At 45.2% G+C, this 14,022-nt stretch overlaps 1 protein-coding gene across 6 annotated transcripts in view; it reads right to left on the reverse strand.

The window, feature by feature from the left end:
- Window positions 1–833: 833 nt before the first annotated feature.
- Window positions 834–14,022, reverse strand: part of LOC118371308 (hormone-sensitive lipase-like) — a 43,538-nt gene continuing 30,349 nt past the window's right edge. For 2 of the 6 annotated variants that reach the window (XM_052489986.1, XM_052489985.1), the window contains 8 exons: window positions 13,665–13,850; window positions 12,384–12,536; window positions 10,005–10,149; window positions 9,336–9,563; window positions 9,056–9,211; window positions 7,824–8,035; window positions 6,958–7,221; window positions 834–5,863 (listed from right to left, as the gene is read on the reverse strand). In XM_052489986.1, coding sequence (XP_052345946.1) covers window positions 5,462–5,863; window positions 6,958–7,221; window positions 7,824–8,035; window positions 9,056–9,211; window positions 9,336–9,563; window positions 10,005–10,149; window positions 12,384–12,536; window positions 13,665–13,850 — 1,746 coding nt within the window. In that variant the 3' untranslated portion in view covers window positions 834–5,461. Of the gene's footprint in view, window positions 5,864–6,957; window positions 7,575–7,823; window positions 8,036–9,055; window positions 9,212–9,335; window positions 9,564–10,004; window positions 10,150–12,383; window positions 12,537–13,664; window positions 13,851–14,022 lie in introns of those variants that run through there. The other 4 variants (XM_052489987.1, XM_035756715.2, XM_052489988.1 and 1 more) reach the window with 4 other exon arrangements.

Here is a 14,022-nt window from a genome sequence, read left to right on the forward strand (position 1 = left end):
AAGAAATATGCACTGGTGAGCTCAGGAACATTAAAAGGCCGGGAAGACCACGGAAAACAACTGGTTGTTGACAGAATAATTATTTCCCTGGTAAAGAAAAACCCCTTCACAACAGTTGGCCAGATCATGAACACCCTCCAGGAAGTAGGTGTATCTGTCTTAAAGTCAACAAGATGAAGAAGACTTCAGAGTATAGACTGTTTACCACAAGATGTAAACCATTGGTAAGCCTCAAACAGGAAGACCAAATTAGTTTGCCAAACATTGAAAAAACCTGTTCAGGTCTAGAACAACATATGGACAGATGAGAAAAATCAACTAGTACCATTATGATGGGAAGAGAAGAGTATGGAGAAGGGAAGGAACTGCTCATGATCCAACACATACCACCTCATCTGTGAATCATGGTGGAGGTGGTGTTATGGCGTGGGCGTTTATGGCTGCCAATGGAACTAGTTCCCTTGCATTTATTGATGTGACTGCTAACAAAAGCAGCAGGATGAATTCTGAAGTGTTTAGGGCTATAAAACATGCTGTAATTCCTACACCGTTCACCGAATTTGAAAGCCTGCAACTTCAGCTCATTTGGTTTCCATTCAAATAAATCCATTGTGGTTGCATACAGAGCCAAAATTATAAAAACTTGGTCAATGTACACATTTTTATAGACCTGACTGTGTCAAAGTCAGATTGATAAACAGAATAAGCTTGTTGAAACAGCCTTGTAATCCTGTTTAAGATTTGATTGACAGGTAATGGATTTACCCATAGGTCACAAAATGTCTGTTGCCACAATTCTGTATTTCAGCTTTGAAATAAATAGATGTAACACATTTAGGAGAATATATTTATTCCAAAAAAAGTGAGGGAAAACAAGGGTTACAAGAGACAAAATACTCAATCCATATGTGAAACATTCAACCAATCCTGTAAAGAGACATTACAGGAGTCAAAAACAAAATAAATGGAATAACAAGTCAAAGTAAAAAATATCTATACAGGAAATGCATTTTATTTTTGTAATATAGATTCATCTTTTTTTATTCACATGGTTGCACTTGTGGTGTTGTAAAATAAAAAATCAACTTTAAAACATTTTCTTCCAGTCTATGGCTTTGTGTAGGTTTTAATAAAATATAGTTATCTTCAATAGCTCTATATTAACAACAGCATCTTGTTCCATAAAGTGCAAACAGAGAACTACTATGTAGATCTCAATGATACAGCCACCAGGACATCAACCCAGGCCAAAATGTCTGTTACTAACGTCAATGACAATGACAGCAAGTTTCATATAAAACTAGATGCAATCTTTGGTTCTGCCTTAATCTAACATAGACAATACCACTTGTGTGATAAAGTGCAAGTCAGGGGTTCGCAAACGTTTTGGGTCTGGAGAGGGGACCCCTTTTCCCCCTCATAATCATAACTCGTGTGATAAAAATAGTCTACAAGGAGTTATGACTTCTGCAGTTTATGGCTGAACGAACCAAGTCTCAGGCCAGGGGAAAGAACATTAGAGGCCCGCCTGTTGGTGAACAAACCAAGTCTCGGGCCAGGGGAAAGAACATTAGAGGCCCGCCTGTTGGTGAACAAACCAAGTCTCGGGCCAGGGTAAAGAACATTAGAGGCCCGTTGGCATCGGAGTGAAAATGTTGCAGTTCTCATGGCTCCACTGAATTGCTGCTTTAAAGGTAATATCCTGCAATCGACATATTGCACATTGGAATAGCTGAGTTGAAAAAATGTATAATTGGTGAAATGTGTGTTTGGCTTTCGGACACCCGGCAGTACCTCTACAGAACCCATAGAGAACCCCTGGTCTAAGTGGGACAAAAAAATTAAAACATTTCCTATAAAGAACACATTCTGCGAAGCAGGCAGTCGGGGTCATTTTTATTCAAGGAAATGATTCTCAAGTGACCCCAGATTGTGTAGATTCCACAATGCTCTAGGCAAACTAAGTGGAATACCGTCTGCAAAATGACCAAATGTAAATGGGAAATAGCCTTGCACAACTAGCTTCAGGGTTGATCGAAAGCATTTCAACCAAGACCTATTTTTAGATAGAAAAAGAGACATGGCTCACCAAAGACAGGAGATAAAATCTACGAAAGGATGCTGGTGTGTTACTACATAGCTGTGTGTAGGGTAACATTTGACCGGGTACTTGACCTAAACAGCTTTTAGATATGTTGACTAATAGGCTTTTCACACTGCATGTTTTATGTTAGCCTAGAGCTAAAGATATCCCAGGCTAAGAGATGTTGAATCCAGTGTAAATAGCCTATATATGAGGGAAATGGTTGAAGTACAACGTACAATCAAAACACAAAGCCACATTAAATATCTCAACACTACTTCAGCCAATTTGCATTTCAAGACCCAAAAAAGGTGCATACTGACCAAAACAACCAGGAACCTGGAAATTCTGACTTCCGAGCATTCAAAACTGGGAACTCGAGTGAAAAAAAGCGATCTCCAACAACCTTCCTCCAACTCGGAATCGTGGGCCTCGTTCTAGAACTCAGACTTTGCGACGTGAAGATCACTGACGTCATGATTTGACACTTTCCAAGATCCAAGTTGTTTTGAACACAGCAACACGCACACAAATACATGATGCATCAATCCTCTAGAGGCATAGAAACAGTGGTTGGCCCACATATGGAGGGAGACCATGTTCCAATGCTCTCAAATGGCTCCTTGCCTTTCCTGACAACCAATAGGACTAGGAAGGTGAAAACAAGATGGCGGTAACCTCACGAGAGCAACTGATGGACTAGCACCATGTCATGGATTTCTCCTGTGCAGTGCCCTCCTCTCAGATCAGGTGAAGGATTGGTAGCCATTAAAAGAGCAGCTTATTGCAGTGGTTCCCAAAGTTGCACTGTGACCCATAGAAAATAATTTGTGGCCCACCAAGAAAACAAGAGCAATGTTTCTGACCAGGACCAGAAACAAACACTAAAGCAACAACCTATTTGGTCATAAACCACCAAGCGGTTCTAACCCACCATTACAGTTCCATAGATGGATCAGAGGGCTGTACTAACCTTGCTCATTGGGGGCGCTAGTAGTCTATTCATTCAGGGCATCCCATAGGGCCTGGAGTGGTGCTGGTCGGGTGTGGGTTTATGATATCTACTCTGGCAATGGAGACACCAGGCTACTAAATCTCAAAATTCATTATCAGTCGTCATGTTGCTAGAACACAATGAGAACTTTATTCATCAAGGACCTTGTAATGCATCATAGCAATGGATGGCTGACAGAATGCAGTGTTAAATGGGATCTCAGAAGTCCTGCTTGGCTAAACAATAGTATACTGTACAACACCCATGAGATTCAGGGGCTTGGGTTGCAACTCATGGCCCCATACACCCACGTGCTGCTTTACTGCTGCAATTAAAAACACACAATCATGGTTTCAAAGATGGTAGATGTTCCACCCACACAAGCACTGACAAACACGTGCAATGTTAGAGTCATTGATAGACGCATACAGAATCCACTTACCAGACACACACGTGGGCACTAAACACCGACACGCGAAACGAACATTTACACTTAACTTACAAAGAAAAAATGTGAAATTATCATAACCAGCAACCATTAAACACAATACTTCTAAAAACAAGATAACCGTAAAGGTATTCAAGGGAATCACTTAACAGCTCTTTTAATTTATCAGCCTGCCTCAAAACGCTGCAATAAGCACTGGCAGCAAATAGGACAGAGAATCACAGATTGTCAGTCAGCCACTGTAGAATGTCCTAAAGGTGCATAGAAAGACACATTCTAACTAGAGAAGTCACCTGTTCAGTGAGTATGAGCTCACTATCATGCTTGTTCTAGATTCTCCTGCTCACTCAGTACAGGCTGTTGGAGCAGAATGGATCCTCTGATTTGGACAGAGATGCAGAAATGGTTCAGCAAGCAGGACGTCCCCTGGCTCAAGGGCTGTGGCAGTGTAATGCACTGCATCCTGGGATAGAGGGCTGCATTTTTGGCAGTCAGTGCAGTGATGTACAGATAGTATGAAGAGATGGGCCATGCATCCGTCTGCTTCAGGCTTTCTTATTGAAGTTATTCACTGTGCAAATAGAGAAAGGATTTCCAGTCTTTAAAAAAACATCTGCTTCTAAAGGCAGTCAGTCTATAGACAGCTAAGTGATTTATTTTAGATGGCAACAAAGGCTGAGCACAAGAGACTTAAAATCATAAGACTTAATACTTGGCGTTAATAAAAATGATCAAATCAAAAATGACTGACTTGATGCTTTGCTCCCACAACAGTGACTTAAATCCAACACAATATCATCATGGCTCCACTGAATCCTGTTGATTGCACTGATCAATGAAAATGCAGCTATAATATTGCATTAGCTATTTATGATTGGCTAGTTATAATATATCAGTATAAAAGACAGACCAGCATATAGAGATTATATTGGCCTCATAATATCAACCCTCAGCCACATCTCACTATGAGGTGACTGGTTGGGTGGGTAACGGCTAACTGACCACTAGTCACTACAGTGATAGCGGTTAACATTTGGCTACTTTGAACAACTAGGAATGAGCAGCCATAGAGTATAGCACTACACAGCTAGGAAATTAACTTAGCATCCACCTCACAATATGCTCTTAAAAGCCTTGAACAACCAGGGATAACTATAATCCAGGATTTTAAAAATAATACAATACGAGTACACACACAATAAATAAAAACAAGGAATACTATGGCATAATACGATCAATTATGGATAACAATTTCTGTGGAATTTCAAGGTACTACGAAATCCTTCCAGTTTCTATGTTTGTTTTTTTTAACACTGCAGCGTCCTATTGATGGGCCAATCAGCAGAGTAAGTGACCGAACAGCGGCAGTATTCACAACCAACTCGTTTAACAGACCTCAGAGTTCTACAGTTATTAAGCTTGATTTAGAGTGGCTCCCTAAAAGACAAGTGGCCATTAAGTTGTGATGGCACTATGTAGGAGCTCATTGCACGTCTACCACTATCTGATTAGGGACTGGAATAGTCTTCTATAGGGAGATGGATCGACCATTCACCACAACGCTCTGTGCTGTTTTATAATGTCCAGGCTCCAAACTCACAGTTCTACACAGAGCACAATGCAGCAGCCCAAAAGGCAAAATGGTTTAGTGTGTGTGTGGTCAACATGTCACTGTGCATGGTGCTAAACAGCAATTGAGAGTTTGAAAGCTGAAGAAGTTGCATTTAGTACTTGCTGTCCTCTCTATCCATGGGTACGTCATTCTGTCTCTCCAAAACTGGGCACGCTACCAACTCCTTCTGCATATCCTCCTCCTGCTGTTTTTCCTTCACTCCATTCTCTTCTCCTCTCCCAGGCATCATATGGCCCAAATCCCCCCTCTTTTAAATCCTTTGACAAACAGCATTCTTCATCGAGCAAACCCCTGATTATGTCTTTATTCCACAACATTTTTGTTGTTCTCTGCTGCCACGCCAACTAGCCCCTCCCCATCTGAAACTAGAGCCCCTCCCCTGGCATCTAGCAGCTCCTCCTCCTGAATGGGTGTTGCAAAGAGTTTCTCTGGGTCACCAGTGGCGACAGAGGAAGTACGGCGATTGGTCCTTTCCAGCTTGCGGTGCATGCGCGGCTCCTGGGGCGAGTCCTTCTGGTCAAAGACGTCCCTGATTCGGTTGACGCAAATGTTAGCCGCTTCCCTAGTCTCCCTGGAGAGCTGTGATAGGCTGAGAAAGCCATGGGGAAGGTCGTCCACCACACACAGGGTGACTGGCTGATCTACGCTCCTCAGGCGCTTGGCAAACATCACAGAGTCATCCAGCATGGGGTCTAATGCACAGGCCTAGGGGGAGAAGGAGAGATAAACAGAGTCATCCAGCATGGGGTCTAATGCACAGGCCTAAGGGGAGAAGGAGAGATAAACAGTCATCCAGCATGGGGTCTAATGCACAGGCCTAAGGGGAGAAGGAGAGATAAACAGAGTCATCCAGCATGGGGTCTAATGCACAGGCCTAAGGGGAGAAGGAGAGATAAACAGAGTCATCCAGCATGGGGTCTAATGCACAGGCCTAGGGGAGAAGGAGAGATAAAGAGTCATCCAGCATGGGGTCTAATGCACAGGCCTAGGGGAGAAGGAGAGATAAAGAGTCATCCAGCATGGGGTCTAATGCACAGGCCTAGGGGGAGAAGGAGAGATAAACAGAGTCATCCAGCATGGGGTCTAATGCACAGGCCTAAGGGGAGAAGGAGAGATAAACAGAGTCATCCAGCATGGGGTCTAATGCACAGGCCTAAGGGGAGAAGGAGAGATAAACAGAGTCATCCAGCATGGGGCCTAATGCACAGGCCTAAGGGGAGAAGGAGCGATAAACAGAGTCATCCAGCATGGGGTCTAATGCACAGGCCTAAGGGGAGAAGGAGAGATAAACAGAGTCATCCAGCATGGGGTCTAATGCACAGGCCTAGGGGAGAAGGAGAGATAAACAGAGTCATCCAGCATGGGGTCTAATGCACAGGCCTAGGGGGAGAAGGAGAGATAAACAGAGTCATCCAGCATGGGGTCTAATGCACAGGCCTAAGGGGAGAAGGAGAGATAAACAGAGTCATCCAGCATGGGGTCTAATGCACAGGCCTAAGGGGAGAAGGAGAGATAAAGAGTCATCCAGCATGGGGTCTAATGCACAGGCCTAAGGGGAGAAGGAGAGATAAACAGAGTCATCCAGCATGGGGTCTAATGCACAGGCCTAAGGGGAGAAGGAGAGATAAACAGAGTCATCCAGCATGGGGTCTAATGCACAGGCCTAAGGGGAGAAGGAGAGGTAAACGGTGTCAAAGAGGATATTATAGGATCAAGTAAAAAATAATAATTGGTGGAAAAGACTCAAAACTGTTTGGGACAAGCCAGTCCTCAACTCCATTTCCCTCCCTCTCACCCACCACTAGGTGTATGGGGGGCAGTCCTCTCAGCATGCTGTCGGGGGCCAGTAGAGGAGACATGTAGGGGTTCCTGACGACAGGCGAGGTGGCCAGCTTCATCTCAGCCAGCCGCTCAGAGCGCAGCGGTTCGAAGCCCAGGGGGAACTCCCGAGGGTGCTCCAGCACCACGCCCTCCTCCCCCTCAGGGGGCGCTATGGCTACAGAAGACAGAGCATCCGACATGGACACCACCTCTTTGGAGAGGAAGAAGCTCACGTTGTCAGGCTGGAGGGGTACAGGAAAAATAGATTACCATGGCAATATACAAGTTAACACTAGTCTAAGACCAGGACTGTGGAAACCTGATGATACTGGATCATACTGCTGTGTTTTTCCGTTGGGACCAGACACTTGTTCTAAGAATCTACAAGCCTCAAGTATGTTTTTTCACATTTCAAAATCACAGGAACAAACATTGACATGTTTCACTGTGACGTCATGTGACAGTTCTTCATATTCCCCCTGTAGACAGAGGCATTCATTCAGACTGGCTTTATAGAAGCGCAGAGATTATCCCCATACTGACACACGACAGGTTACACTCAGACACACAGTTCTGTCTGCCTGCCTGCGCAAATCTGTGGAGAAGGGAACAAGACAAGCAGCTTGGTCACCATCTATTTGCATAAATTATTCAGAGAGGCTTAGTTAAGACAAACACCAACACTTCAGTGACAAGTGTGTCTGAAGTCATTGTAAAAGAAGTAAGGATGAATCTGCAACACTGATCTGAAGTCAGTTTAACCCCCCACCCCAATTGGTCAGGATTTGGGGAGGGTAATCCGATCCTACATCTGCTTTAAAGGGAAACTCAGGGAGTATCATACCGTGGTTTCGGGGAACACCATTGCATTGTGGGCAGGTGTGGTGGGGGCAGCAGCGAGGGTGGCGATGGCATTGTTGGCGTGGCCTGCAAGGCTCTTCAGAGACTCTCTCCTAAGGGAGAAGTCAGAGGGATGCTCAGGGAGCTCGGGGGGGTCCGAGTGGGGTGAGCTGATGGATGCCTCAGACACACTCTTCCTCACTGACGAAGACGTGTCTGGAGAGAGAAGAGAAAGTCATTGACAAACCAAAATAAGACAGAAGCAGAGTGAGAGAAAGACTGAGGCCATTATGGAACAGGGAAACATCAATGAAGACATGATTGGAGGACAGTGAGAAGAGGCGGGAGTGAGGGACATGCAGTTATCGGGAGATGGATTCATTTTTGGACTAATAAATGATTGATATACACCAGTGATTGAAGAATAACACTTAAAAATGCCTTGTGAGCTTAGTTCAACTGTCACACCCCATCAGAACCCCACAATCTTATTTCACCCCAGTGTTATAAATGTAAACAATATAAATGTAAACTAACACTGTAAAGCTTTAAAACATGGTTAAAACTACATTTATCACATGGGTTCCTTCCATCCATAGCAGTCTACAGTTTGAATTTGAGTGGTTACATTGCTCCAGGCCCATCCCTCAGCTTTTGACCAAAACAGAGGCGGGGTGCCCGCTTTGTTATCGTTTCAACTGCGGATTCTAGCTTTAAGCAATAATGGTGTCATTACGATCTCCCCGTCACAACACAGCTGTAAGAGGCTTGTCTGTTCTCAAAGCTGTACTCACTGAGCTCTTCTATTCATAATGAACTCCCCATCATGGTCTTTAATAATGTACACCTCCCAATGACAAAGTCATTAGTCTGGCCCACAGCTGCTGTTTGTCATGTAACATGGTGACGCCTGGAATAGTCTGCTTACTGCAGGGTTTCAACACAATTAGTGGGGAGAGCCTTCTGTGGCCTGAGACTAAGCAGTGAATTGATAAGTATGGATGAGGGTGTGACGTAACTGGGTGGTAGCCGTGGGTGATTGATTGGTTAAGATGTTAACTATGGATATCAATTTTAATACAAATCATACATACATGGCCCTTCCGGTAATAGGAAAATATTATTTCACCTCAGTCAGACACAAAGATCCGTGAACACAAGTACATAGAGACACACATACCCTCACCACAACACACCCCAGACCCCTCCAACACACACACACACTGGTGTACCTACCTGTTGATGCCGTGGCAGCGGCTCTGTTGGGGTCCAGTAGGGAGTGGATCCAGTTGGAAGCTCCCTGTTTGAAGTCTCTGAGCAGCAGGGCCGTGTCTCTCCTCACCATGCTCAGAGTGCTCACCTTCACCTGCTTCTCTGCCTGGGGCTCCTCACCTGGGAGAGAGAGGGAGAGGGGAAATGTAGTACCCATCACTCACCAGTATTGATCGGCATGCACAAACACCACGCACTACACTCAGGGGCAGTAAACCATCTCTGCTCCCTCTCACAGTCGTACCTGCGTAGGCGCTGAGACACCTGGAGAGCACACTGAGGGGCAGTAGGGGGTCGAAGAGGGTGAGCAGGCGGGAGGGCGAGGCGTAGGCAGTGAGCAGGATGGCAGGGTAGGCAGCTACGATGCCATCAGGCATTCGCACACCATGAGAAGCAGCGCGCATCGATGTTGTAATACACAGGTTACCACCGGCACTGTCACCCGCCAGACAGACATTCTCCCCCGTCCAACCTGAGAGAGAGGAGAATCAGAGGATTGAGGCAAGAGAGTGAGAGAAACAGAAAGGGAGAGGGAGAGAAAGGAGAAAAGCTGACTAAAAGTGAGAGAGTCTATATAACACTTCCAAGTCCCACTCTCTGTGCCCATGTTTATATGGGGCAATGTTTAATCTTGTCCCACAATGTTTTATATTTGAGACATAAGTTGAGACTATGACATTCAGTTGAGTGAGTTCCAAGCTAACCAGTCTTTAGCTTTCTGTCATAATAATCTATTAAGTACCAGGAAGTAGCCATGGTAAATAATGAGATCACTGCAAATAAAGCCCACCTGAAAAAAACAGGCATGTCTATTTACATGTACACAGCATCAAAATGTTGTCAGACATTTTCCACTCTGGGATATTAAAGATCCTTTATTCTAAGATAAAGTGGTAGTGGTGTGTAGTCCTACCCAGCAGGTGGTGGTTCTTGATGGCCCAGCAGTAGGCGTAAAAGCAGTCCTCCAGGGCCCTGGGGAAGGGGGCTTCAGGGGCCAGAGAGTAGTCCACAGACAGGATGGGCACACCCAGGTCCTGAGACCAGCTCTTCAGGTACGGCTGGAGAAGAAAGGGGGTGAATGGAGGTGAAAGGAGTGAGTTAACCCCCTACGAGGGCAGGCAGAGTGCTGTTTGCAGTTCTGAATGCTTCTTAGTGCCCCCTAGCTAGCTTTACAGGAGGTGGTGTTAAGGATAGGAGAAGAGGTCCTGGTATCAGATTCCCACCTTGCAGGTTCTCTAATGGTGAACTACCAACCAAACCTCAAACGTACACTGCAGAACTCCAGTGGTGGTTTGGTAATTCTGTTATGAAAATACAAGGTATGTGCACTGTGCTCACAAACGCAACATGACAACCTTGCTCTCACTACACAGGGGTGGTGTTAACCTGTTGTTGCTAGGCAATTTGATGTCATGGTAGCTAAGTGATTAGCATTCTTAGAAACATACTTTTCAGATCAAATATCCTTAGAATATTTGCTTTTATTATTATAACCTTGTACAGTCATCAAGTACTTAGCCTAGTCAGAGAGCGTACATCTGACAATATTAGTCTGCCCTCTACAGAACTTTCTCTCCTGTCCTTCGAACACCTCTCCTCTTCTCTCTAAGCATCAGGGACAGTGTCAGTAGTGACAGCTCTGCCTCTAAACAATACACAGAGAGCCTCACCTCAGTGGCCCATGACTGGATGTGACCACATCACACTGCCAGACACCACCTCAACACCATCCCTGGGAATCTGCCCTGCACTCAAAGCCACGCTGTCATAATGGATCCCAGTCTGGCACCGCTGATGTGTGTGGTGTGTGTGCGCCTGTGTGTCAATTTGAACGATCGCCATTGTCAGTACATGATGTGTTGACACCCATCAGCACCGCTGGCCAGATCTGACAATCACAAGGTTTGCCAGCGGCCCCCATAGAGAGATGAATGCCCACCGAACAACAGGCTGGGTCTAAACTGTCCTGATGAGAGGTGTGTATGGAAAGTATGCCCACCTATCCATAACCTTGCAGATCATCCCCTACTGCCGGGGTTACAGGGTGTAGTAGTTCCACTCCTCTGCAGAGACAGGCACTGTGGTTAATCTGCTTCTGGGCTAGCACCTCTGACATACACACTTGAGTGATTAAGTTGTGGCCCATCCATTATTGGGGGTCTGGATCAATGGGGTACTGAGAGGGACACCACAGACTTCTGCCCTCACACTACACAGCTCCCTCTGTGTGAGAGAGTGAGAGCTTCAGCCCTCAGACACTATCCATCTCCCTGAACACTCCAGGAGGAGGAGTGAAGGTGGCAGGAGGGGGAAAAGTGAAAAATGGAGACACCACAGACTCCTGCCCTCACAGGCTCTATCCATCCCCCCACTGGCCAGGGGGAAGAAGGAAGAACAAGAGTGGGTACAGTGCAGAATCGAGAGAGAAAAGAAAGCAAAGAGCCAAAGTGATTACAAAAATGACAGAAGAGGTCATTAGGACAAAGGAGAGTAGAGAACAAAGGGAATAATGATCAGAAAGGAGGAACGCGTAGAGGACAGGGTTAGAGGAGAGAGTCTAGAGATCACACACAGATAGGCCCTAATGGAAGATGTCTATGTAATATAAAGCCATAATAACTTCATGCACAATTCCAGGCTAATTCAACATGACAGGCCTGTTCCTCGTCAGATCACTTCCTATAGCCTCTGGTTGCTAGGCTATTGGAGATCAATGGACTGCCAGTCCACTCTGGTTTCATGGTGACGCTTCTCAGTGGTTAAAAGTAGCCTGCTGGTTATATAATACAGCCCCCTGTCTCATCTGTCAGAGGCTGAGCTCTGAGCTGACCACTTCAAGAGGACAGAGGGGGAAGGAGAGAGAGGAGAGAATGAGGAGGGAGGAAAGAGACAGGAGTGGAAGAGGGGGTAAGGGGGGCTGGCCTGCACCAATTACTAGAAAATAGAGTGATACAAATAAAGTCTGTGTGTGTCCATCAACCCTACAGGATGAATTAAATGGTCTTTAGCAGGAACGGCTCACTACAGGAAAGCCATGGAGTGAAAACACAATCATATCCTCAAGGCCACCAAGTACCCCTCTAACAACCCAACTCCCAAACTGTTCATTAGAATGGTTTGATTCCAGTTAACTATAACATATTTAAAAAAGACATTGATGTCTTGAACACAGGCTGTGGAGAGAACCAGGCCACACCATGGGCTCCCACCATAGAGACACTAGTTAGGTTAAAGGTGAAACGTGATGTCAATTCCTTACCAACGAACAAACGAGAACAGAATGTGTTGTTACCTCGTGAGACTTGGAGGTCTGGGCCACAAAGCCTCCTCCGTGGTAGTGAACCAGGAGCCCGCGAGAAGGGGGGCTCTGCTTGGTCTTCATTCCCAGAGACAGGGAGATCGGACCCCCCTCAGAACGAGACAGGGACAGCAACGCCTCACTGTCCTACAGAGACAGACAATCACGATCATAATCAAAAGGTAGAAAAAAATCTGTTTTCACTTCAATTGCTACAGATATTAATTTGTCCGTTTGCTTTCCAGCTCTGTTGAACAATCCCTTCAGTCAGGATTAGCTGTGCGGTTTTCTCTGCTCCTGACTGTCCTTCCAGCTCCACCAGAAACACACCATCCTCATTCATTAACATTAGCAGGGAACAGCAGAGAGGCTTTCACTTGTGTCCTCCACATAAAACAACAGCTCTTTGACTGAGCAGGATCAATGAGTGAGTTGAAAGTGTTGGCTGATATGTCTGGTTTAATACCAGACTACAGATGCTCAGCTCTGCTGTTCAATACCTCCCCAAATAAATGTGTGTGTGTGTGTGAGGATTTAAAGGGATTAAGAGCCACGGATGAGCAGAGAAGACACTGTTGTTTACAACAGCTGCTCTCAGACAAAGGAAACGCAAACTAACAGAATCCCTTGATGTTTGAGCATTTCACGCAGGAAGAGGCTTCTCAACAGCTTGAAGCCAATTAATATGAGAAATACACACTGTCAGACTGCTGCTATTAAAGGTAGTACAGTGACAGCAGCACATTTTGATCTACCAGTTAAAAGGTTCTGCATGTCAGATTTGAAAGGTTAACAACAGTGAACTTTGATGTAGAATCAGCTGAGACTGGAATATAACCAGTATAAGACCAGGGTTGTATTCAATAGGAACCGAAGAACCAAGCAGGACCTACCTGTATTTGTCCAATACAAACTTGTTTACTTTGCAAAACGTTTTTTCGATTATGCTTCTAGCCTTAATTTGCATTTTGATAACATATCTACAGTATTTCAATTTTTTATGTGTATAGTATTGCTTACTATTTTTTTTTATCTTTGTTTCCATTGAACGCGCCATAAAAATAAAGGCATTTAAATGTATTATATGAAAACTGCCTTCGTCCTCCTTTTTCATCAAATATAAAGGTGGTTTGAAATGTGGCTGGAAATATCCGATCCCATGTACTTTTTGGCTGTTCAGACGGCAGGAAAAGTACGATTTGAATCAGATATATATAAAAAAAAAAATAGGATGAGTCACTTCAAAATGGCAATATGAACAAGGCTTTTAGTTACCTGCCCCTCCCTCAGCTCGTAGGAGATCAGCCTCATCTGCACGGGGCCAGGGCCGGTGTGGGCCGACGGGGCCTCTATGGTGACAGTGAGGTGCGGATCGGCCACCAGCGGGAGGTCAAAGGGCACAGGGGGCACTGAGAGGGCACGGTTCACCTTCACCTGGGTGGACGTCATACTGGCTAGACTCTGGGGACGAGTGGAAGGCAAGGAGGAAGAAGATTACTTTGTCATCTGTCACAGATACACCGCAATGTTTCAGTCTTTTCCTTCAGGAGGAGGGACAAGAAAGAAAGAGTGAAGGCAGAGGGCAAATCAGATAAACATTCATAATTCACCACATCATTTCATTCTTTTGTTT

Source organism: Oncorhynchus keta, chromosome 31 (assembly GCF_023373465.1).
Source record: "Oncorhynchus keta strain PuntledgeMale-10-30-2019 chromosome 31, Oket_V2, whole genome shotgun sequence".
NCBI classification, from domain to species: Eukaryota; Metazoa; Chordata; class Actinopteri; order Salmoniformes; family Salmonidae; genus Oncorhynchus; species Oncorhynchus keta.